At 44.1% G+C, this 26004-nt stretch overlaps 4 protein-coding genes across 4 annotated transcripts in view; 2 read left to right on the top strand and 2 right to left on the bottom strand.

The window, feature by feature from the left end:
* LOC112071241 (epoxide hydrolase 1) overlaps window positions 1-21806 on the bottom strand; it is a 50863-nt gene extending 29057 nt beyond the window's left edge. Inside the window, exons 1-2 of the mRNA XM_070439317.1 lie at window positions 21698-21806; window positions 19884-20109 (exon numbers count right to left, since the gene is read on the bottom strand). Of these exons, the coding sequence (XP_070295418.1) occupies window positions 19884-20109; window positions 21698-21720 (249 nt within the window). The 5' untranslated portion in view covers window positions 21721-21806. The remainder of the gene's footprint in view (window positions 1-19883; window positions 20110-21697) is intronic.
* Window positions 6610-9793, bottom strand: LOC112071243 (cystatin-like). The gene is made up of 3 exons (XM_024138711.2): window positions 9494-9793; window positions 7379-7477; window positions 6610-6916 (listed from the first exon to the last, which is right to left on the bottom strand). The coding sequence occupies exons 1-3, from the start codon at window positions 9695-9697 to the stop codon at window positions 6836-6838; spliced, it is 384 nt and encodes a 127-aa protein (XP_023994479.1). The 5' UTR covers window positions 9698-9793; the 3' UTR covers window positions 6610-6835.
* Window positions 14411-16839, top strand: LOC139024476 (epoxide hydrolase 1-like). Its single transcript, XM_070439318.1, has 3 exons — window positions 14411-15150; window positions 15553-15678; window positions 16315-16839. The coding sequence occupies exons 1-3, from the start codon at window positions 15026-15028 to the stop codon at window positions 16514-16516; spliced, it is 453 nt and encodes a 150-aa protein (XP_070295419.1). The 5' UTR covers window positions 14411-15025; the 3' UTR covers window positions 16517-16839.
* A 1028-nt stretch (window positions 21807-22834) lies between the features above and the next one.
* LOC112071242 (cystatin) lies at window positions 22835-25659 on the top strand. The gene is made up of 3 exons (XM_024138708.2): window positions 22835-23155; window positions 24776-24880; window positions 25358-25659. Exons 1-3 carry the CDS (start codon window positions 22946-22948, stop codon window positions 25436-25438), a joined length of 396 nt encoding a protein of 131 aa, XP_023994476.1. The 5' UTR covers window positions 22835-22945; the 3' UTR covers window positions 25439-25659.
* The last annotated feature ends 345 nt before the right edge of the window (window positions 25660-26004 follow it).

Below are 26004 nucleotides of genomic sequence, written 5' to 3' on the forward strand. Positions count from 1 at the left end.
ACAAAGAGCTCTATTTAGCAGCCAAAAGAGCTCTTTTTTAATGGCCAAAGAGCTCTATTTAGCAGCCAAAGAGCTCTATTTAGCAGGCCAAAAACCTGGTTTCCTCTGACAGGAAGCTGAAACTTGGCAGCAAGTGAATCTTCCATCTGGACAATAACCTCAAGCACACAACAAAATCCATAAAGAAAGGACTAATTGACCCCCAAATTAACATTTTGCAATGGACATCTCAGTCTCCAGACTTGAACCCCATTGAAACTCTGTGGTTAGAATGAAGAGCACAGGCAAAAGCTATCAAAGATCTGAAAGATTCTGTATGGAGGAATGGCCTAAGTGTACGGATGTGAATGGCTAGCTAGTTAGCGGTGGTGCGCGCTAATAGCCTTTCAATCGGTGACACCACTCGCTCTGAGACCTTGAAGTAGTGATTCCCCTTGTTCTGAAGGGCCGCGGCTTTGTGGAGCGATGGGTAACTATGCTTCGTGGGTGACTGTTGTTGATGTGTGCAGAGGGTCCCTGGTTCGCGCCCGGGTCGGGGCGAGGGACGGACGTAAAGTTAGACTGTTACATAAGTGATTTGAGAACATATTGGGAGGAATCTTAAAACATTTTAGAATAAGGCTCAGTGCTGTTATCCTCGCAAGGTAAGGTATTTGCCTCAGTAATTCTGTTTGGAGTCTACATCTCGCCGAGCGCTTGTGCACACACAACTTAACAGCTATTGGCTGATCAGATCACAGCTGTGCACACACAGAGCAACAGCTATTGGCTGATCAGATCACAGAGGTGGAAAGGAAATACCCAGATTCTATTTTGTCCATCATGGGGGATTTTAACCACATCAACCTTCAACAGGAACTTCCAAGATAAAAACAGCTGGTTAAATGTTGAACAAGGGGCATACCACTCTGTACCCTTGGGAACTCAGACCATGTTTACAGCACTATTAAGGGGCATACCACGCTGTCCCTTGGGAACTCAGACCATGTTTACAGCACTATTAAAGGGGCATACCACCTGCTCCCTTGCAGAACTCAGACCATGTTTACAGCACTATTAAAGGGGCATACCACGCTGTCCCTTGGGAACTCAGACCATTGTTTACAGCACTATTAAAGGGGCATACCACGCTGTCTTGCAGAACTCAGACCATGTTTACAGCACTATTAAAGGGGCATACCACGCTGTCCCTTGCAGAACTCAGACTGTTTACAGCACTATTAAAGGGGCATACCACGCTGTCCCTTGCAGAACTCAGACCATGTTTACAGCACTATTAAAGGGGCATACCACGCTGTCCCTTGCAGAACTCAGACCATGTTTACAGCACTATTAAAGGGGCATACCACGCTGTCCCCTTGGGAACTCAGACCATGTTTACAGCACTATTAAAGGGGCATACCACGCTGTCCCTTGCAGAACTCAGACCATGTTTACAGCACTATTAAGGGCATACCACGCTGTCCCTTGGGAACTCAGACCATTGTGACAGCACTATTAAAGGGGCATACCACGCTGTCCCTTGCAGAACTCAGACCATGTTTACAGCACTATTAAAGGGCATACCACGCTGTCCCCTTGGGAACTCAGACATTGTGACAGCACTATTAAAGGGGCATACAACAATGACCATGTAATGCTACACATCATCCCTGCATACAAGACAGAAACTAAAAACCGCCAAGCCTGTCAAATAAACGGTGTGGAAATGGACTGACAAGGTCATTGGGGAGTTAAAGGACCTAGACACCACGGATTGGAACATATTCAAGGACAACAATGCCAACATACATGACTACACAGACAGTATCGCATCCTACATCAATGGATSTGAGGAGAACTGCAGGTGWACGGCTAGAGCAACAGTTCTCCAGCAACGACTATCTGSAAAGGACTGAAAAACACAAGAAACCTAAACWGCCCCCGATGGCAGACGACAAATCACTGCAGAATAATTGAAACCAGTTTTAATGCAGATTTGACTCTCGTTGTCTATCACTAGCAGCACCATATTACCAAGTAACATTCTAAGTACGTTGAATGACAGATTTCTACCTTGTCAGCTCGGGGATTCGATCCAGCAACCTTCCGTTTACTGGCCCAACGCTATAACCACTAGTAGCAAGGCAAAACTTGTCATATTGACCTYTCTAGACAAGGACACTTCTTTTAATATGGGCTCATATCAAACCCTGTAGGAGAAGCTTTAGTTTCTTCTTACCCAGCACAAACTATTTATTTAATTGGCTGAGTCTGAAATGGCACCCTATTCACTATATAGTACAGTACTTTGACCAGGGCCCATGGAGCTCTGGTAAAACGTAGTGCACTGTGCAGGAAATAGGGTGCCATTTCAGACGCAGGCAATTAAATAACTGCACTGCCTAAATGAAATGCATTGACAAGTTAGTTACTCTTTCCCCCGATGAGGAAATGATGTGCTCCAGTCAACTGCATTTTCTTCAGTCACCATTATTTTCAAGTTCTCTTCATCCATGCAGAAGAAAGATATATTTTTTTCATGAACTCTGTCCCGTTTGTTCTAATAATGAAGACTAAATGTATTCATAAAGGGCTTTTTATTGAAGTGATATGACAAACTTGAYATGACAGAATCTAAACGATTACAAAATGTGACATATGCCAAACTCGTGTACCTTGTGACACCATGAATCTTACCTTTGTATCTGGTCTGCAAAAAAATAACCTTAAAATCAGACCAGCTGTCGACAACTATTTCCAACGTGCTTGGTTTACTTCTATTGATACTATGCAGGAATCCAGACACCTACAGCACAGTGTAAACAAAGTATGATTCATAAGGTTGTATAGTTAGGCACTGGAAAGTTAGCCCACTTCTACCCCTCTGAACAGCTTCTATCTCAAGGCCATCAGACCGCTAAACAGCCATCACTAATTTAGAGGGGCTGCTGCCTACATGGAGACCCAATCACTGGCCACTTTAACAACTGGATCACTAGTCACGTTAATGTTTGCATATCTTATATTACTCATGTTTATACTGTATTTTGTACCGTCTATTGCACATTGCCTATGCCGCTCGGCCATATATTTATATGTACATATTCTCATTCACCCCTTTAGATGTGTGTATTAAGTAGTTGGGGAATTGTTAGATATTACTACACTGTCGGAAGCACAAGCACTTCGCTGCACTCATATTAACATCTGCTAACCATGTGTATGTGATTTGATTTGTAGGCCTTCCGGGCGGGGGGGGGGGGCGTTAGCTGTAGGCCTTCCGGGCGGGGGGAGGGCGTTAGCTGTAGGCTTCCGGGCGGGGGTTTTTTTAGCTGTAGGCCTTCCGGGGGGGGGTTTTTAGTGTAGGCTTCTAGGCGTTTTTTTTTTTAGCTGTAGGCCTTAGGCGGGTTTTTTTAGCTGTAGGCCTTCTAGGCGGGTTTTTTTTAGCTGTTAGGCCTTCTAGGCGGGTTTTTTTTTTAGCTGTAGGCCTTCTAGGTGTTTTTTTTTTAGCTGTAGGCTTTCTAGGTGGGTTTTTAGCTGTAGGCCTTCTAGGTGGGGGGTTTTTAGCTGTAGGCCTTCTAGGTGGGGTTTTTAGCTGTAGGCTTTGGTGGGGGTTTTTAGCTGTAGGCTCTAGGTGGGGGTTTTTTAGCTGTAGGCCTTCTAGTGGGGGTTTTTTAGCTGTAGGCCTTCTAGGTGAGTGTGTTTTTTTTTTTTTTAGCTGTAGGCCTTTTTAGGTGGGGGGTTTTTTTAGCTGTAGGCCTTCTAGGTGGGGGGTTTTTAGCTGTAGGCCTTCTAGGTGGGGGGGTTTTAAGCTGTAGGCCTTTAGGTGGGGGGGTTTTAGCTGTAGGCCTTCTAGGTGGGGGGTTTTTGCTTAGTTCTGGTGGGGTTCAGCTGTGGCTTCTAGGTGGGGGGTTTTTTAGCTGTAGGCTTCTAGGTGGGGTTTTTTTAGGCTGTAGGCCTTCTAGGGGGTTTTTTAGCTGTAGGTTCTAGGTGGGGGGGTTTTTAGCTGTAGGCGCTTCTAGGTGGGGGGGTTTTTAGCTGTAGGCCTTCTAGGTGGGGGGGTATTAGCTGTAGGCCCACTAGTGGGGGTATTTAGCTGTAGGCCCCACTAGTGGGGGTATTAGCTGTAGGCCCTAGTGGGGTATTAGCTGTAGGCCCATAGTGGGGGTATTAGCTGTAGGCCACTAGTGGGGTATTAAGCTGTGGCGCCTAGTGGGGGTATTAGTGTAGGCCACTAGTGGGGGGTATTAGCTGTGGGCACTAGTGGGGGTATAGCTGTAGGCCACTAGTGGGGGTATTAGCTGTAGGCCCACTAGTGGGGGTATTAGCTGTAGGCCCAACTTGTGGGGGTATTAGCTGTAGGCCACTTGTGGGGGGTATTAGCTGTAGGCCTTCTAGGTGGGGGGTTTTTTAGCTGTAGGCCTTCTAGGTGGGGGTATTAGCTGTAGGCCCATAGTGGGGGTATTAGGTGTAGGCCACTAGTGGGGGTATTACTGTAGGCACTAGTGGGGGTATTAGCTGTAGGCCACTAGTGGGGGTATTAGCTTGTAGCCCATAGTGGGGTATTAGCTGTAGGCCCACTAGTGGGGGTATTAGCTGTAGGCCACTAGTGGGGGTATTAGCTGTAGGCCCACTAGTGGGGGTATTAGCTGTAGGCCTAGTGGGGTATTAGCTGTCAGGCCCACTAGTGGGGGTTTTAGCTGTAGGGCCACTAGTGGGGGTTTTAGCTGTAGGCCCATAGTGGGGGTTTTAGCTGTAGGCCACTAGTGGGGGTATTAGCTGTCGGCCCTAGTGGGGGGTTATTCGCTGTAGGCCCACTAGTGGGGGTATTCGCTGTAGGCACTAGTGGGGGTATTCGCTGTAGGGCCACTAGTGGGGTATTCGCTGTAGGCCCATTGTTGGGGGTATCGCTGTAGGCCCACTAGTGGGGTCTTCGGCTGTGGCTTCTATGGTGTTTTTTTCCTGTCTTTAGGTGTTTTTTTTTTTAGCTGTAGGCCTTCTAGGTGGGGGGTTTTAGTCTGTAGGCCTTCTAGGTGGGGGGGTTTTAGCTGTAGGCACTAGTGTTTTTTTTTTTTTAGCTGTAGGCACTAGTGGTTTTTTTTTTTAGCTGTAGGCCCACTAGTGGGGGGTGATTAGCTGTAGGCCCCCACTAGTGGGGGTATTAGCTGTAGGTGCCCACTAGTGGGGGTATTAGTGTAGGCCCACTCCGTGGGGGTATTAGCTGTAGGCCCACTAGTGGGGGTATTAGCTTAGGCCATAAGTGGGGGGTATTAGCTGTAGGCCCTAGTGGGGGTATTAGCTGTAGGTCCCACTAGTGGGGGTATTAGCTGTAGGCCCACTAGTGGGGTATTAGCTGTAGCCACTAGTGGGGTTTAGCTGTAGGCCCACTAGTGGGGGTTTTAGCTGTAGGCACTAGTGGGGGTTTTAGCGCTTGTATGGCCCACTAATGGGCGGTATTAGCTGTAGGCGCCACTAGTGGGGGGTTTTAGCTGTAGGCCCACTGTGGTTACTTTAGGATAGGGGTAGGTCCCGTGGATTAGCTTGTAGGCACTTGTGGGGGTATCTAGCTGTAGACTTCTAGGTGTTTTTTTTTTTTTTTTTAGCTGTAGGCTTCTAGGTGGGGGGTTTTTAGCTGTAAGGCCTTGTTGGTGGGGGGTTTTTAGCTGTAGGGCCTTTGGCTGGGGGGGTTTTTAGCTGTAGGCCACTAGTGTTTTTTTTTTTTTGCTGTAGGCCACCTAGTGGGGGTTTTTAGCTGTAGGCCCGCTAGTGGTTATAACTTTTCAGAATGCTTATTTACATTTAAAGTTTTGTGCTACTTTTCTATCCCCGAATGCCAGGCTGAAATATCAAAAATAGCCTATGGGTTGAATGATATGAGTCTGTAGTATTGTATGAAAGCAAGACAACTAAACAACCTACATTGGTTGATACAAATTTAAAGATTCGATTTACAGTTATTTGCAAGCAGAGGATATGACAGTTAAGCAGTTATTCAGCACTGCAGTAGACTGATTTATCACAAGCCAATTACCTCCACTAAATGGTACCCCCTGTATATATAGCCTTGCTATTGTTATTTTACTGTTGCTTTTTATGTTTTTAAACCGCATTGTTGGTTAGGGGCTAGTAAGCATTTCACTGTAAGGTTTACACATGTTTTTGGAGCATAAGACAAATTTGATGTCAAGTCACAGCTATAGCCTGCATACAAACACTTCCTAAGAGTAATACTAAGTGATAATGCCCAAGGGGGTTGTGGTATATTGGCCATATAACACAAATCTGAGGTGCCTTATTGCTATTAATAACTAGCTACCAACGTAATTAGACCAGTAAAAATAAGTTATAGCCCGATACACCACGGCTGTCAGCCAATCAGCATTCAGGGCACCAACCACCCAGTTTATAATACTGCATAAATAGCCAACACCTTTTCAGTAGTCCCTTCTGACCTATTTAGAGGTTGTGATGGACAACCTCCATGTTGAATGCATGAGCCTTTTTAACATTGGTCTGTCCTGTGAATCATTGGGCGGGTGACTGAACGTTATATTTATCAACATTTAACTATTTTTTCACAAAATAATGGGTCTAAGATTTGTTCATCTGGCAACAAAATGAAACATGTAAATGTAACGAAACATGTTTTATTTAGTTACACTGTTGCATAGCGCTGACAAACATTCATCAACACAGCAGTTCTTATTTTAAGTGCTATATTGGTGTGGGAATGCAATAAGTAGGAAAATTAGTTGGATTCTCTGAATACATCATAGATGAGGTAGATCTGCTTAGGTAAGACTAACACCACTGGTAATAAATATTAACTGGGTAGACTAGACAATTGAAGTCTTTACTCCTCGCAGGCTTGCTTGATCAACTGGCTCGCTCCCAGCCAGGGGTGGCTCCACACCTCAAAGATGCACTGGTAGGTCTGAGGAAACAACACGAGTTTGTATGGTCACACCCCTTCAGCAGCATAACACCTGACAAAAGGTTTGTTGGACATTGCATCTGACTGCCTGACCTACAAATCACCTTACATCATAAACAATTTTATTATTTGTAGAGTAGTCAGGCAAAATGTACCCACAATGAATCATGGTTTTGATGCTCTTAAACACTGCCAACAGACATTCGTCTATGGAAATGTCACCTGAAACTTCCCTTTGCAAACAACTCAATACTGAACCAATAGTGAAATGGGTAACATGTTACAAGTAGGATTTACTAACAGTTAATAAGTAGTTTATTGGTTACCAATGTGTTCACTGTTGGTAACAGGTTATAAACTAAAAATGGACCATTCTTAAGCTGTACATGTAGGAAGCACTGAGCTGAAGTGCCAGTGTTAACACAAACAGATCTGGGACCAGGCTAGCCTTGTGGTCCTTACCACAGCTGGGGCCACAGCGCAGTCCTTCTCCACACCTCCCTTCCTGCACAAGGTCCTGGCCATCAGCACTGTGAAGATGTACTTCATTCCAGCTACCACCTGTAAGCAGAGGATGGTCAGCACGTCAGACCACAGACATAGAATCACCCATCTTGAATGAGGAACCTGTTCTAGTTATTCATTTATGAATACATTAGAAAGCTCAATGACTGAGTCGCATCTCCTGCAACTGAGCCGATAGCACAAACGACCAGCCGGATTGGGTAGCAACCTTATGTTTGTGACGTTACTACATCTCGTGGAAGTACGAAATAGTATGACAACTTACCAAAATAAAGTTGGTGTGTCAATCAAATGTCATTCAATAATTGACTGCTGGTAACCCGTATAAAAAGTGACAATGCCCTCGAAGCCAGTGTTGAGGATATATTGGCATGGTTGCCGGCCCTCGACGAACCCCTGTGCCAATATAGTCCTCACAACACCGGCTTCCCCAGACATTAGCACTTAATGCATACGGTAGAAAAATAACTTTCAAGCCAAGCTAAGGCCGTATTCAACAACACAACTTTGTATAAAGTAAGATGTTGGTGTATACCTAAATTAACTCGACGTCCAGAGCCGCCGTCTGGGCGTTCATAATAGCAGTGTCGTCCAGATTGGTCCATGTAATTCAGAGGGTGTTGTGTGCATTTTTTTTTTTGTATTTCTATTTAAGCCGTTATTTTACGCAGGTAAGTTGACTGAGAACACATTCTCATTTGCAGCAACGACCTGGGGAATAGTTACAGGGGAGAGGAGGGGGATGAATGAGCCAATTATAAACTGGGGATTATTAGGTGACCATGATGGTTTGAGGGCCAGATTGGGAATTTAGCCCAGGCTTGATCCAAGCATTCAGACATTACAATAGCAGTCAAGCACCCAGGTTAACGTCTCGACCACACCGACAGCATCTAGATGTGCGCAACAAGTTACATTCACTTTCTACCATTTGTAGAGCCATCAACGCATACGTTCAATAAATACAAATATGCACCACACACATGCAGCGTTCCATTGGAAATTACCACCAAAATGCAATTAGATTGTTACGGTGTATAATGGCACAGTGATGCCATCTGTTGGTAAATGTTAATTACTGCAAGTCCAGTGTTTTTTACCGGTGTGCTTGAGATAACCAGAGGTATTGCAATGTACTGAACAAGACTGGTTACTCGCATCAATGCCTCGGTCTCGTCATTTAACATTCAAACAATTGTCGGTGCGATTGAACTGTAGTTGGTTAGCTTGCTAGCTACTTCCGGAGACAAATTAGTGTACACCTCACTGACCATTTTACTCGCCCTAGCAGCAGTGGAACAAGTACCCAAATCACACTTGAGCTAGAGTGAAGAAAATCATTTAACATTTACATTTAAGTCATTTAACAGACGCTCTTATCCAGAGCGACTTACAAGTACATACATTACTACTTTTTTTTTCTTTTTTTTTGTACTGAAATGACTCGTTAGTTACCCAGTAAAAATACTTCTTGAGTTAGTATAAAATCATTTCACGTTCCTTAAATTAAGCAAACCAGAGATCACGTCTATTGTTTGTCATTAATGGATAGGCAGAGGCACACGCCAACAATTAATTAACTAAGCATTAGTGTTTAATGAGTATGCCAGAGTAGAGTAGTAGGGATGATCTCTTGATAAGGGAACTTTACCATTTCTGTCCTGCTAAGCATTTGAAATGTAACGAGCACTTTTGGGTGTCAGGGAAAATGCATGGAGTAAAAGTCATCAAATAGTAAAGTAAAAACAGCCAAAAAATGACTTTAGTACTTTAACATGTTTACGCCACTGCCTAGCAGAGTTGGTCAGCTGTCCTCATGTTTAGAGTGTTGATGACTGTTGCTGGCAACAAACTGGGTTTTGGGCGACGTTTACTGACACCGGTCCTATTCGACATTAACTAAAACATTGAACATTCTGCCGCATTCAGAGTAAATGGAGTGCGTTAATAAATTCATTAAGATATTTCAACCGTGGAAACTATGCTATACAAATGAACGACCAACATTGTGTCTTCGTTCAACTGGTAAAAAGACTTACAAAAAGGACTGACCTGTTTCTGAGCTTTGACAACCTTGGCCACCTGCCAAACATACGGGTCGTTTGTTCCCTTGTTGTATTCGGCCACGGCGAACTGCAGCGCGTCTCTGGTAGCGGGGTCGTTCATATCTGCGTCCACGACGCCCCCCGGTATCCCATCGGCGCTCGTCACGATGAAAGCCACCGCGAGCAAAGGAACGACGATCTTCCAATTCATGAGTATTTTCCCGTCTGATATCGGTCTGTATTGCAACTCCGATCGTATCAAGTAACGTTACACCACAACAAATCCTCGCCTCCGACTACTTTTATATGAACGTGTTGAGGTCACTTCTGATTGTTGAGGGGTGGGGCTTGATTCTGATTCCACTAATCACTTCAATTAAAAACCTAACGCCTCCATCACACCGACAGTGAGCATTTGCGCCACATGGGACGTAGCATCGTCTACTGTGCAACAAAAGTTAACCATTCACCTTCTGCTACCATTTCTGTCAAAYCAGTTTAGAGTGGCATACCCCGTTTTATTTGCTTGGTTGTAGGCTACAGCTATATAACTCATAATGGAAATATATTACGAAATGAGAGCCTGCACAGCAATGGATTTCTTAAAAAACTAATTCTCTGTTTTTATATAAGTGACGCTAAACTAAATAGGACTAGGCTTTATTGGCTATTATTGGCTTTAGGGAAGATTGGTTATTTATACATTCTAGCATTAAGCCTAYTGTTAGACCACAGTTACAAGTTACCAGTGTCTTTGACATTAGACAGTGGTTACATGGGGCTAGGCTAAATTCGTGATTTGACTTCTGTGCTTGTTATATGTCAATGGCCTCAAGTTATTGATGACACAAACCTGAGAAATGAAATTAGAATGAATAATTGTATTTTCTTATCATCACTGCGGACATATGTCAATAGTTTAGTGAAATGGTGCTTTCAAGACAACTGAGAACTCGGAACAAAACGAAGTCAAAACATGTCAGTGATCTTCAAGTCGGAACTTCTGACTCCTAGAAAGATGCGTGAGGTCCTGACTTCGAATTCCGAGTTGGATCACCGTTCAAAACTCGTTTGTCCGAGTTCCAGTTATCTTGAAAGCACTGAAGTCGTGATTTACGAGTTCACAGTTGATTTGAACGCGACAAACGTCCAGACTTCAATCACTGACGCACAGACAGGAGCGCACTTTGGAACTGCAGGACTCTTGAGTAACCATGCAGACTATTGAAGTTCTGAAGTGAGTAGTTCTTTATGTGGATAAATAGGGCGTATTTAATCAAACCATTGCGTAGAGTATATTCATCGCCTATAGATGTGATTAAGACTAAAGAGGTCAAGGGAACGCAGACAGTCGGGATATAAGAATGATGGCGGTTTGGCGGCGCACGTTCAACAAACAAAGTAGATATTCGTCAAATCATGACACAGTTGTCTGGAACAGCGGTGCTGTCCTGCCCCCCCTACGGGGGCAAAGTATCGGCCGCCGGGCACTTCAATCCTATATAGTCCTACTCTTAGCAGTGTTGTCTATGAGTTGCTGTTTGACCCCAGGCCTCTCTCTCATTCTCTCCCCCCAGAATGAGGAGGTGATGGGTTGGAGGCCGGTCAGTCCGCCACAGGAGGCCTGGACTGGAGGTGGTGCCAGCGTACCTTCCAAGACCTTGAGGAGGTTCTCTAACAACTGGAGGTGCTCTTTCCCTGGGTCCTGCGTGCTCTCCTCCTCCGTGAATCCTTCCTCCCCAAGGAGCTGTACGAGGTCAACATGGAGAAGGTGACACTAGCGACGGTGACCAGACCTCCGCATCTCCTCCTGCCTTATGTAGCTCTTCCGCACGCTCTTCATGGCCGACCTGTTGTCTGACGCTAAACCTGTCCGGCACAGGGCCATGGTTCTGGCCCATAGGGACTGTGGGGTGGTTCCGACTGTGGGTGGTTCAAACTGGATTTTAAGGTCCCCACGCGGGTGAAGAGACAAGTTACTGCTCTGTCTTGTGTCTCTGGGTCTGGGCCCTCTCTGGGAGGAGGGCAGCCTGACTGGCAGGATTATGTGTGGTTTCAGGACCCCATGGCAATCAAAGGCAAGTGACAATGAAAGGATTCCCACCACAGCCATAGTATGAGATGACAGGAGGCCATGATCTAGGAGAAAGCTGGGATGAACTGAAAGTCATTGACAGCCACCATACTGATCAAATCCTGCCAATTGCTTGTAAATATCCTTTGCTATTTATTTTTAAATGTGATCTGTTTTATGACTGCTCCATATGAATTGCCTCTGAGGACATAAAGTTGTCTGAATCACTTATCGGAGGCATTTTGCTTATCGTTCATTAGGATAAGTAGCCTATACTAGAGAGATGTGAAGTTTTGAATTCAGTTTCCCTAACATGGGGATTGTTAATGACTACAACCATCAAACTAGTAGTTTAAAAATGATCATTTTAAACTGTGGTGTACATTCATCTTATCAATGTATTATTCATTTTTATCCAGGATTTTTGTCCATATGGCCCAGCGCTGATCTAGGATCAGGTTCCCCTGTCTATATAACCTGCTGATCTAAAAGGCCAAACTGGAGTGCTGATCTGAAGTCAGTTTCATTTTACGTCACAAAGACTAACATTATATGGACAGAGGGTACCTGATCCTAGATCAGCACTGACGATTTGTGACTACAGACAGAGGTGTTGACCGAGCGGATGACATGTATACACCATACCCCTCTTCTCTCTGTCAGGGACGACTCTCTCTCTGTAACCATGAGCCCAGTCCAGGGACGACTCTCTCTCTCGTAACCCTGAGCCCAGTCCAGGGACGACTCTCTCTCTGTAACCCTGAGCCCAGTCCAGGGACGACTCTCTCTCGGTAACCCCGAACCCAGTCCAGGGACGACTCTCTCTCTTAACCCTGAGCCCAGTCCAGGGACGACTCTCTCTCTGTAACCCTGAGCCCAGTCCAGGGACGACTCTCTCTCTCTGTAACCCTGAGCCCAGTCAGGGACGACTCTCTCTCTGCTAACCCCCGAGCCCAGTCCAGACGACTCTCTACTCTGTAACCCGAGAGCCCACGTCCCAGCCAGGGACGACTCTCTCTCTGTCAACCCGCGAGCCCAGTCCAGGGACGACTCTCTCTCTGTAACCCCGAGCCCAGTCCAGGGACGACTCTCTCTCTGTAACCCGGAGACCAGTCCAGGGACGACTCTCTCTCTGTAACCCTGAGCCCAGTCCAGGGACGACTCTCTCTCTGTAACCCTGAGCCCAGTCCAGGGACATTCTTTCTCTGTAACCCTGAGCCTACTCCAACCTTCAAAGGTGGTGACCATTGTGCCCTAAATCATTATTGGCCTATTTCTAAACTTTCTTGCCTAGCTAAAGTATTAGAATCCTTGATTAAATCTCAGCTAAGATCTTTTGTGTCTTTGAAATGTATTTTAAAATGAAATAAGTCTGTTTAGACCAGGTCATAGCACTAACTCTTCTGCATCCCTAGTTATAAATGATGTGGTTAACTGTATGGATGAAAGGCAACATGGTGCTGCCCTCTTCAATGACATGTCAAAGGCTTTTGATACTGTTGATCACTCGCTGCTAATTCAGAGGCTTTCCTCAGTTGTCCTAGACCAGGCTGCATGTAACGGGTTAAAACATTACTTGACAGAACTTAATATTTTACTACACCGGCATAAGGCAGGGCTTGCAGACCTATTATGGACTACAAAGGGAAGCACAGCCGCGAGTTGCCCAGTGACACGAGCCTAACAGGGGAACTTAATGACTTCTCTGCACGCGTCGAGGCAAGCAACGCTGAAGCATGCATGAGAGCACTAGCTGTTCTGGACGACTGTGTGATCATGCTATCCGTAGCCGATGTGGGTAAGCCCTTTTAAACAGGTCAACATACCAGGATGTGTACTCCGAGCATGCGCTGACCAACTGGCAAGTGTCTTCACTGACATTTTTAACCTGTCCCTGACCGAGTCTGTAATACCAACATGTTTCAAGCAGACCACCATAGTTCCTGTGCCCGAGACACCAAGGTAACCTGCCTAAATGACTACCGACGCGTCGCACTCGCGCCTGTAGCCATGAAGGCTGCTCATGGCTCACATCAACACCATTATCATTATCCCAGAAACCCTAGACCCAGATCCACAGATGACGCAATCTCTATTGCACTCCACACGGCACTTTCCTACCTGGACAAAAGGAACACCTACATGAGAATGCTATTCATTGACTACAGCTCAGCGTTCAACATAGTGCCCTCAAAGCTCATCATTAAGCTAAGGACCCTGGGACTAAACGGCTCCCTCTGCAACTTGATCCCGGACATCTTGACGGGCCCCCCCCAGGTGGTAAGGATAAGCAACATTACATCTGCCACGTTGATCCTCAAGACGGGGGCCCCTCAGGGGTGCATGCTCAGTCACCTCCTGTACTCCCTGTTCACCCATGACTGCATGGCCAAGCACGACTCAACACCATCAAGTTTGCTAACGACACAATAGCGGTAGGCCTGATCATTGACAACGATGTGACAGCCTATAGGGAGGTCAGAGACAACAACCTCTCCCTCAATGTGATCAAGACAAAGGAGATGATCGTGGACTACAGGAAAAGGAGGGCTGAGCACACCCCCATTCTCATCGACGGTGTTGTAATGGAGCTGGTTGAGAGCTTCAAACTACCATGGTCCAAACGCACCAAGACAGCTGTGAAGAGGGCACGACAATTACCATTCCCCCTCAGGAGACTGAAAAGATTGGTGCTGATGTGAGCCATGAACAGCCTTTCAAAGCACTTCATGGCTACAGATGTGAGTGCTACGGGTCGGTAGTCATTTAGGCAGGTTACCTTGGTGTCTCGGGCACAGGGACTATGGTGGTCTGCTTGAAACGTGTAGGTATTACAGACTCTGTCAGGGACAGGTTAAAAATGTCAGTGAAGACACTTGCCGGTTGGTCAGCGCATGCTCGGAGTACACATCCTGGTAGTCCGTCTGGCCCTGCGGCCTTGTGAATGTTTACCTGTTTTTAAATGTCGTACTCACATCGGCAACTGAGAGCATGATCACACAGTCGTCTGGAACACAGTCGCAAAGAATGTGTAAAGTTAGGTTAAATATAAAACTGGAATTTTTCCAATACGCCTACTGTTCTAAACCCCACATCAATGTTATAGAAAACAAATTGAAAATATAGATATGAAAAAACATACCGTAGCTGGTCCTCTGGAACAGCTGGTGCTCTCATGCAGATTTTTGTTCCACAAATAATGTCTAAGAACTATCTTCAAAATGTTTTTCCATTTTATGTTTTGGTGCCTCTAGGGCAATTCAGAAAGCTGAGTGATGACCTTATTACCAATGAATGTGTTTTTTATGATCTTGTTTTTCTTTCTTTATTTATATTTTGTGTGTATTTCAGGGCTGTAAAAGAGACCATGGTTTCAGTATGACTCCCTGGTAAAATAAAAAAAATGCACGGACACACAGACCTCTGATAGTTTAGCTGTAGTAGTCGTTCTAATCATATTGTGAAATGTCTCCCCCTGCAGGTTGTGGACTGAATGACTCTCCAGTAGGCCTGGCTGCTTACATACTGGAGAAGTTTTCCACCTGGACTGACTTCAACAACAGGGACTTGGAAGATGGGGGGCTGGAGAGGTACAAGCTACAGTTCAGCTTGTTTACTTTGGGTTGTGAGTGGAGAAATATATACTTTTTAGGGGGTAAATATATTGCTGTCCCATCAATTACTCTTAATCAAATGATGGTCAGATCTGCCAAAACTGTAGGGGAAACATTCAATACAACTTTATTTGTCCCAGCAAAACAATGATCCTAATCTATTTGCATGAACATGTTGCCTTGGTAGCACCCATTCACAGTCCTATTCACTTGACACCAAATGGGAAAATCACAAACTGAAAGAGGGACTACCTTTGTTGTATTCGTCAGTGCACACCGTAGATAAACATTTACAACTGGAAAAGTGTTTTTATTGGAGAATGAATAAAACCCAGGGCTGTTGATTGGTTCATTGAGAGCCTGGTTCCTGTCTTTTAGGAAGTTCACCCTGGACGACCTGCTGACCAACATCATGATCTACTGGACCACCGGCTCCATCGTGTCCTCCATGAGGTTCTACAAGGAGAACTTAAAGACCAACATTGACAACAGACTGGATAATAAGTGAGTTTGTATGTGTGGTGTCATATGGTCCAGTATGACACGGGCGGTTCCTACAGGGCCTGTCCATTTAATATGACACCGGCTGTTCCTACAGGGCCTGTCCAGTTTAATATGACACGGGCTGTTCCTACAGGGCCTGCCATTTAATATGAACCGGCTTGTTCCTACAGGGCCTGTCCATTTTTAATATGACACGGGCTGTTCCTACAGGGCCTGTCCAGTTTAATATGACACGGGCTGTTCCTACAGGGCCTGTCCAGTTTAATATGACACCGGCTGTTCCTACAGGGCCTGTCCATTTAATATGACACCGGCTGTTCCTACATGGCCTGTCCAGTTTAATATGACACGGGCTGTTCCTAAAAACCAATAATAGACGCTATTTAATAATACATGCCAAGGGACGTATAGTACATTTTGTAGTTTTATGTGATCCTTGCGGGACTTGAACCCATGATCATGCTTGCTTTGTGTTATGATAACAGGCTCCCAATAATGAGATGTTCCAGGTGGTTGTTTTCTACCTACTTTAGTTGAATGCACTGATTGGCAGACACTCTGCTAAAATGAGTGTCTGCTCTGACTAAAAATGTAAATGTGTGGCTGTGTTTGTTAACCTGTCTCTCGTGTCCTCAGTACGGGGGTGTATGTGCCTACAGGCCTGGCCGCGTTTCCCAACGAGCTAATGCACGTGCCCCAGTCGTGGGCCAGAGACAGGTTCAGGAACATCTACTCCTACTCTTACATGCCCCGAGGAGGCCACTTCGCTGCCTTTGAGGAGCCACAGCTCCTGGCTGACGACCTGCTGCAGTTTGTGAAGAAGGTGGAGAAGTTGTAGAGTTGATGGATACAAGAGGTCGACTCTCCACTCCTGCCAAGTGCCTGGAAGAAAAACCAGCAGGACTGCAGAACGTGATAACACTACAGCTTGGAATTGTAGCTCTGTACTAAAAACATTTAAATGTTAATCTATGATAAAAAGTCAGAAGCACTTTCTGATTATCGGGTAAATACTTTGTCAATCAGTGATGTAAACACTGCAATATGATCATGCTCAGTGATTGTGTTGGTGTAATATTAAGCCTATACAGTCAACATAATGGACCAATACTGTAATCAAAAAATGAAATGATCAGCACTTCAATACAGATTACAAATGTCTTCCAGATTCCACAACAACTGTGTGAAAGCAGCCTCAATCACAGATGTCTGTTCTTCTCTTGTTGTAATAATGCACTACTGCTATAGTATACTATACTACTGCTGTACTGCTATAGTATACTATACTACTGCTGTACTGCTATAGCATATTATACTATTGCTGTACTGCTATACTATACTACTGCTGTACTGCTATCCTATACTACTGCTATAGTATATTATACTACTGCTGTACTGCTATAGTATATTATACTACTGTTGTACTATACTACTGCTGTACTGCTATAGTATACTATACTACTGCTGTACTGCAATAGTATACTATACTACTGCTGTAATCATGTCTATTGTGACGAGCTTGTAAGGCAGGGATGTCAAACTCATTCTACAGAGGGCAAAGTGTCTGTGGGTTTTCCTTTCAATTAAGACCTAGACAACCAAAATCAAATCAAATTGTATTTGTCACATACACATGGTTAGCAGGTGTTAATGCGAGTGTAGCGAAATGCTTGTGCTTCTAGTTCCGACAATGCAGTAATAACTGTCACGGCTCCTCCTCTGCAGTGCAGGGGGCGGTTCCTCCTGCAGGCAGAGGAGGGTCGTGAGTGATTGGAGCCACCTGGGCTCAGGGTATAAAGCTGTCACTAATCACTTCTCTCTCTCTCTCTCTCTCTGCTCCTCCAGGTATGCTCATGATTTGTTTGTTCCTTTGTAGTTTTGCATAGTTTTCACTCAGTCATGTTCACACACACATATTCACGCATCCATGCACTTTACATACACCTTACATCATGATACTTCCACACCTCATTCCTTTTTCTTAGTTTAAGTTAATAGTTGTTATAATTAAAGAACACTTTTAAATTGGCCTATACCTGTTGTTCGTGTCCCCTCATTTTTGTCACAGGCTATGAGCCGGCTTGGACATAACCAACAAGTAATCTAACCTAACAATTCCACAAACTACTACCTTATACACACAAGTGTAAAGGATAAGAATATGTACATAAAGAATATATGAATGAGTGATGGTACAGAACGGCATATGCAAGATGCAGTAGATGGTATAGAGACAGTATATACATATGAGATGAGTAATGTAGGGATATAAACATAAAGTGGCATAGTTTAAAGTGGCTAGTGATACATGTATTACATACATTTCCATCAATCCCATTATAAAGTGGCTGGAGTTGAGTCAGTATTGTTGCAGCGGCCATAAATGTTAGTGGTGGCTGTTTAACAGTCTGATGGCCTTGAGATAGAAGCTGTTTTTCAGTCTCTCGGTCCCAGCTTTGATGCACCTGTACTGACCTGCCTCTGGATTATAAGCAGGGTGAACAGGCAGTGGCTCGGGTGTTGTTGTCCTTGATGATCTTTATGGCCTTCCTGTGACATTGGGTGGTGTAGGTGTCCTTGAGGGCAGGTAGTTTGCCCCCGGTGATGCGTTGTGCAGACCTCACTACCCTCTGGAGAGCCTTACGGTTGTGGGCGGAGCAGTTGCCGTACCAGGCGGTGATACAGCCAGACAGGATGCTCTCGATTGTGCATCTGTAGAAGTTTGCGAGTGCTTTTGGTGACAAGCCGAATTTCTTCAGCCCCCTGAGGTGAAGAGGCGCTGCTGCGCCTTCTTCACCACGCTGTCTGTGTGGGTGGACCAATTCAGTTTGTCCGTGATGTGTACACCGAGGAACTTAAAACTTACTACCCTCTCCACTACTGTCCCATCGATGTGGATAGGGGGGGTGCTCCCTCTGCTGTTTCCTGAAGTCCACGATCATCTCCTTTGTTTTGTTGACGTTGAGTGTGAGGTTATTTTCCTGACAACACACTCCGAGGGCCCTCACCTCCACCCTGTAGGCTGTCTCGTCGTTGTTGGTAATCAAGCCCACTACTGTTGTGTCGTCTGCAAACTTCATGATTGAGTTGGAGGTGAGGGGAGTTCCTAACTAAATATACTTCACCATGTGTGTGGTGGTGGTGTTAGGAGTACTACAGACCGATGGTAAAAACTGACCAACAAAGCAGTCCATTCAGTCTCATGCTCAAACAAAAAGCCTGGAAGATGTGGATCATCAAAACGTCAGGTGAAATATCAGGTAAAATAAAGCTGTGACATTCTCACCAGCGGAGTCTGGCTTGGTGCCCTGGATGTGCAGGTAGCCAGTCTCTCTGATGATCTCATAGATGTTCCTTTCCATGAAACCTACTGAACCAAACARCCTTCTGACATCYTCCCGGGTGAACCCAACCAGCCAGGGCACGTAGCGGCCAATCAGGATGGAAAACAGGACACCGAACCCCCTCAGTTTGCTAGTTAACATGTTGAGGTGGAGACCCTTCACACACCTACACAGTAGCACAGGAAGAGAAGATAAAGAGTGTGGTCATCCAACAGAGAAATCTTTCTGCTTGATGGTTACAGTGTTGATGTTCTGAAGACATGTTCTTCTGTGTCTGGATAGGTATAATCAGTATTGTGGTGGAGCTGTGTATCTGAAGGGTCTGGATAGGTATAATCAGTGTAATGTTGGCACTTACACCATATTGTTCCCACCTAACAGATCAACAAATATCAAAAGGGTTTGAGTTCCAAGGGGAAGGACTAGAGAGAGAATTGGGGCCGGCTGTCTTATTTTTTTAAATTAAGTCAGTTAAGAACACATTCTTATTTACAATGGACGGCCTTCCCCAGCCAAACCCGGACAACAGTTTTTGTCCCCGACAGTGGATAGAAATGTTGATGATCTGACATTGTTTTAAATATACAAATTAATTAAACACATGTTATACAATTGCCCGTTGAAATTTGGTTACCATGACATAATTCTGTGGTTGAAATTTCACCCTCAAAACAACAAACAGTTTACTTCTTTCAAATCTAAATGTATTTTACATGAAGATTCCATGTCACAATATGTTGGAAAATTAAGTTAAAACAAAGTGGACTGAACCAGTTTGTGCCCAGTAGAAACTGACAGTTAGACCTGCAGCAATTATGAACTTCATATAAAGTATTAAGTTTCACCCCCTTATTATCCTACCTGTATCTCTTCATCAGAAGTTTGGACCTGAAAGGGGAAAACCTTCTCATCCTCTGACTGAGGCTTCTCTCCTGCCCCCCACCACCCATCCCCTATTGGAATGCGCTTGGCCTTCGTCCCTTGATACACCCAGTAATAACAGGTCAGCAGCCCGCCCACGGCCACCGCAGACCCGGCCACCAAGAGCTGCTGCTGCTGGGTAGGATCCAGGCTGGAGAGGGCCTGTCTGGAATACCAACACACAAACAACCCGGAAATTAAAAAACATGTTAGCATCACAAACCAGGTTTCCATTCAACCTTTCTATGCGAGTAAAGTACATATTAAAACAACATAACGACAGGCCTGATGAACACAGAACATTAGTTGGTAAACTTTCTAAATGTCGACAAAACACGCTAGACAAGGTGCGATCTTTTTGTCTGTAAAATTAATTATGCGAGAAATGTCGTTGGAAATGCTTTTATGCGCAAATATTGATATAACCACCATCATCAAAGTAAATTTGGAATCAAGCAATGCCATGTCGTTTGGTCCGTTCACTACTACTCGTTGGGAAAGCATACAGTTTATTAGGCTAGCGATTCAATCAATTATGAAAGTGCAAGGTGATGAATTTGATGCCTCGTTCCAATATATAACGAAGGTTTATTCTGGTGAAATGATCATCAATGCTTGGCTGCCGTTTGACAAATAAACATTTCGCTATTTTGTCCATTATAGTCTCACCATGTAGGCAAATTCGTTTTTATCTTGGCTTCCATCGTACATATAAACAAACTTGCTCTCATCATGTAGGCAGCGCCTACCCACACCGTATCTACGAGCTGTTGCCAAAACCAGAGATTCGCTATATAGCAAAACATTTCTTACAAAACTATTGTTTTTTATTTTGGCACATGGGAATTTAACTATTTCATTCAACCTCCCAAAACCTACTCATTGCCCCCCAGGGAATTTTTATTTATTTCAGAGGTAAAAATCTGAATAAAATGCTTGTATGGATGTCAACCCTAATATATTTATGTCGTCATCACCAATCAACTGCATTACAGTTAAAGCTGCAAAACATCTGTCACTCTCATTGAAAGCAAGTCTAAGAAGCAGTAGATATGTTCTATGGGCGACATTTCTATGCATCTTTTTACTTGGTGTTTTGTACACAAGCTTCAATTAGCTGATATTACTATATGTGGTAATGGAAAATATATTTCCAAATTGTTTAAATAGTGTAGAATATCATCGTTCCATACTTGTAGTCAAATAAAACTGACAGTAGGCGATCTATTAAAAGTTTTGCAACCAGAAAATAGCGAAGTGATTTCTRCAYGTGCACCTTTAAAAACGACACGCCTCCAAACCCAGATTTCTACATGTGCACCTTTAAAAACGACACGCCTCCAAACCCAGATTTCTACATGTGCACCTTTAAAAACGACACGCCTCCAAACCCAGATTTCTCTATCCTAGCTATGCTACCAGTTTATACAAATGGAGTTAGCATTTTGCGGTCACTTCTTCCAAACCTGAAAAGGGACGATTTCTAAATGTTATGCATCGAAAACAGCCAATATATATGCAAATCGAACATTGGTAACCAAAGTGTGGGCCTGTTACAATACATCGATCATGATTTGACGAATCTCCACTTTGTTTGTTGAAAGTGCGCCGCCAAACCGCCATCATTCTTCTATCCCGACTGTCTGCGTTCCATTGACCTCTTTAGTCTTAATCACATCTATAGGCGATGAATATACTCTTATGCAATGGTTTGATTAAATACGCCCTATTTATCCACATAAAGAACTACTCACTTCAGAACTTCAATAGTCTGCATGGTTACTCAAGAGTCCTGCAGTTCCAAAGTGCGCTCCTGTCTGTGCGTCAGTGATTGAAGTCTGGACGTTTGTCGCGTTCACATCAACTGTGAACACGGAAATCTCCGACTTCAGTGCTTTCACGACAACTGGGAACCCGGGACAAACGAGTTCCGACTGGGGAAAATATTTTTGAACGGTGATCCAACTCGGAATTCGAAGTCAGGACCTCACGCATCTTTCTAGAGCTCAGAAGTTCCGACTTGAAGATCACTTACATCATGTTTTGACCTCGTTTTATTCCCGAGTTCTCAGTTGTATTGAAAGCACCATTTCACTAAACTATTGACATATGTCCACAGTGATGATAAGAAAATACAATAATTCATTCTAATTTCATTTCTCATGTTTGTGTCATCAATACCTTGAGGCCATTGACATAGGCTATATAACAAGCACAGAAGTCAAATCACGAATATAGCCTAGCCCCATGTAAAACTCATTCCAAGGAGGGCAGAGTGTCTGCAGGTTTTTGCTCTACCCCTGTTGTTGATTGATGAATTAAGGTCACTAATTAGTAAGGAACTACCCTCACCTGGTTGCCTAGGTCTTAATTGAAAGAGAAACCAAAAACCCGCTGACACTCGGCCCTCAGTGGAATGAGTTTGACACGCCTGGCCAGGCCTAGCTTGTAAGTAACCACTGTCTAATGTCAAAGACACTGGTAACTTCTAACTGTGGTCTAACAGTAGGCTTAATGCTAGAATGTATAAATAGCCATAGCTTCCCCAAAGCCAATAATAGCCAATAAAGCCTAGTCCTATTTATATAAAAACAGAGAATTCGTTTTTTAAGAAATCCATTGCTGTGCAGGCTCTCATTTCATAATATATTTCCATTATGAGTTATATAGCTGTAGCCTACAACCAAGCAAATAAAACGGGGTATGCCACTCTAAACTGGTTTGACAGAAATGGTAGCAGAAGGTGAATGGTTAACTTTTGTTGCACACATATCCAGACGATGCTACTTCCCATGTCCCGCAAATGCTCACTGTCGGTGTGATGGAGGCGTTAGGTTTTTAATTGAAGTGATTAGTGGAATCAGAATCAAGCCCCACCCCTCAACAATCAGAAGTGACCTCAACACGTTCATATAAAAGTCGTCGGAGGCGAGGATTTGTTGTGGTTTAACGTTACTTGATACGATCGGAGTTGCAATAAAGACCGATATCAGACGGGAAAAATGCTCATGAATTGGAAGATCGTCGTTCCTTTGCTCGCGGTGGCATTCATCGTGACGAGCGCCGATGGGATACCGGGGGGCGTCGTGGACGCAGATATGAACGACCCCGCTACCAGAGACGCGCTGAAGTTCGCGGTGGCCGAATACAACAAGGGGACAAACGACCTGTATGTTAGGCAGGTGGCCAAGGTTGTCAAGGCTCAGAAACAGGTCAGTCCCTTTTTGTTAATCTTTTTATCAGTGTAAAGAAGACACAATGTTGGTCGTTCATTTGTATAGCATAGTTTCCACGGTTGAAATATCTTAATATAGACCAGTGAATTTATTAACGCACTCCATCTACTCTGAATGCGGCAGAATGTTCAATGTTTTAGTTAATGTACGACACCTGTCGAATAGGACCGGTGTCGGTAAACGTCGGCCAAAAAACTATGTTTGTTGGCAGCAACAGTCATCAACGCTCTAAACATGAGGACAGCTGACCAACTCTGCTAGGCAGTGGAGTAAACATGTTAAAGTACTAGTCATTTTTTGGCTGTTTTTACTTTACTATTTGAAGACTTACTCCATACAATTTCCCTGACACCCAAAAGTGCTCGTTACATTTCAAGTGCTTAGCAGGACAGAAATGGTCAAGTTCCCTTATCAAGAGATCATCCCTACTACTCTGCTCTGGCATACTCATTAAACACTAATGCCTTGTTCATTCATTGTTGGCGTGTGCCTCTGCATATCCATTAATGACAAATACAAGTCGTGATCTCTGGTTTGTTTTAATTTAAGGAACGTGAAATGATTTTATACTTTACCTCAAGTAGTATTTTTACTGGGTAACTAACGAGTCATTTTCTTCACTCTAGCTCAAGTGTGACAATTTGGGTACTTGTTCCACTGCTGCTAGGGCGAGTAAAATGGTCAGTGAGGTGTACACTAATTTGTCTCCGGAAGTAGCTAGCAAGCTAACCAACTACAGTTMAATCGCACCGACAATTGTTTGAATGTTAAATGACGAGACCGAGGCATTGATGCGAGTAACCAGTCTTGTTCAGTACATTGCAATACCTCTGGTTATCTCAAGCACACCGGTAATTAACATAACGTGTGGTGCATATATATTTGTATTTATTGAACGTATGCGTTTATGGCTCTACAAATGATAGAAAGTGAATGTAACTTGTTGCGCACATCTAGATGCCGTCGGTGTGGTCGAGACGTTATCCTGGGTGCTTGACTGCTATTGTAAGGTCTGAATGCTTGGATCAAGCCTGCTCACAGCAACACCCTCTGAATTACGTGGACAATCTGAAGACACTGCATTTATGAACGCCCAGACGGCGCTCTGGACGTCGAGTTAATTTAGGAATACACCGTAGCTACTTTATACAATGGCGTTGTTGAATAGGCCTTAGCTTGGCTTGAAGGTTATTTCTACCGTATGCATTAAGTGCTAATGTCTGGGAAGACGGTGTTTGGAGGATATATTGGCACAGGGGTTCGTCGAGGGCCGGCAACCATGCCAATATATCCTCAACACTGGCTTCGAGGGCATTGTCACTTTTTATACGGGTTACCAACAGTCAATTATTGATAGACTTTTTTAAATTAAACTTTATTTTGGTTAGTCAACACTATTTCGTACTTCCACGAGATATATTAACGTCACAAACATAAGGTTGCTATCCAAGCCGGCTGGTCGTATCGGTTCGTTTGCAGGAGATGACTGTCATTGAGCTTTGTTCTTCTGTATTCATAAATTAATCACTAGAACAGGTTCCTCATTCAAGATGGGTGATTTCTATGTCTGAAGTGCTGACCATCCTCTGCTTACAGGTGGTAGCTGGGATGAAGTACATCTTCACAGTGCGGATGGCCAGATCCCTGTGCAGGGAGGGAGGCGTGCCGATGGACTGCGCTGTGCATCAGTACCCAGCTGCGGTAAGGACCACAAGGCTAGCCTGGTCCCAGATCTGTTTGTGTTAACACTGGCACTGCAGCTCAGTGCTTCCTATATGTACAGCTAAAGAATGGTCCATTTTTAGTTTATAACCTGTTACAAACAGTTAACACATTGGTAACTAATAAACTACTTATAAACGTTAGTAAATCCTACTTGTAACGTGTTACCCATTTCACTATTGGTTCAGTATTGATTTTGTTACAAATTGCTTTGTTTGCAAAGGGAAGTTTCAGGTGACCTTTCTATAGATGAATGTCTGTTGGCAGTGTTTGAGAGCATCAAAACCATGATTCATTGTGGGTACATTTTGTCTGACTACTCTACAAATAATAAAATTGTTTATGATGTGATTTGTAGCTCAGGCAGTCAGATGCAATGTCCAACAAACCTTTTGTCAGGCGTTATGCTGCTGAATGTGTGACCATACCAACTCGTGTTGCTTCCTGTTTCCTCAGACCTACCAGTGCATCTTTGAGGTGTGGAGCCGCCCCTGGCTGGGAGCGCTCCAGTTGATCAAGCAAGCCTGCGAGGAGTAAAGACTTCAATTGTCTAGTCTACCCAGTTAATATTTATTACCAGTGGTGTAAGTCTTACCTAAGCAGATCTACCTCATCTATGATCTATTCAGAGAATCCAACTCATTTTCCTACTTATTGCATTCCCACACCAATATAGCACTTAAAATAAGAACTGCTGTGTTGATGATGGTTTGTCAGCGCTATGCAACAGTGGAACTAAATAAAACCTGTTACATTTACATGTTTCATTTTGTTGCCAGATGAACAAATCTTAGACCCATGATTTTGTGAAAAAATAGTTAAATGTTGATAAATATAACGTTCAGTCACCCGCCCAATGATTCACAGGACAGACCAATGTTAAAAAGGCTCATGCATTCAACATGGAGGTTGTCCATCACAACCTCTAAATAGGTCAGAAGGGACTACTGAAAAGGTGTTGGCTATTTATGCAGTATTATAAACTGGGTGGTTGGTGCCCTGAATGCTGATTGGCTGACAGCCGTGGTGTATCGGGCTATAACTTATTTTTACTGGTCTAATTACGTTGGTAGCTAGTTATTAATAGCAATAAGGCACCTCAG

Source organism: Salvelinus sp. IW2-2015, unplaced genomic scaffold, assembly GCF_002910315.2.
Source record: "Salvelinus sp. IW2-2015 unplaced genomic scaffold, ASM291031v2 Un_scaffold1553, whole genome shotgun sequence".
Taxonomy (NCBI): Eukaryota; Metazoa; Chordata; class Actinopteri; order Salmoniformes; family Salmonidae; genus Salvelinus; species Salvelinus sp. IW2-2015.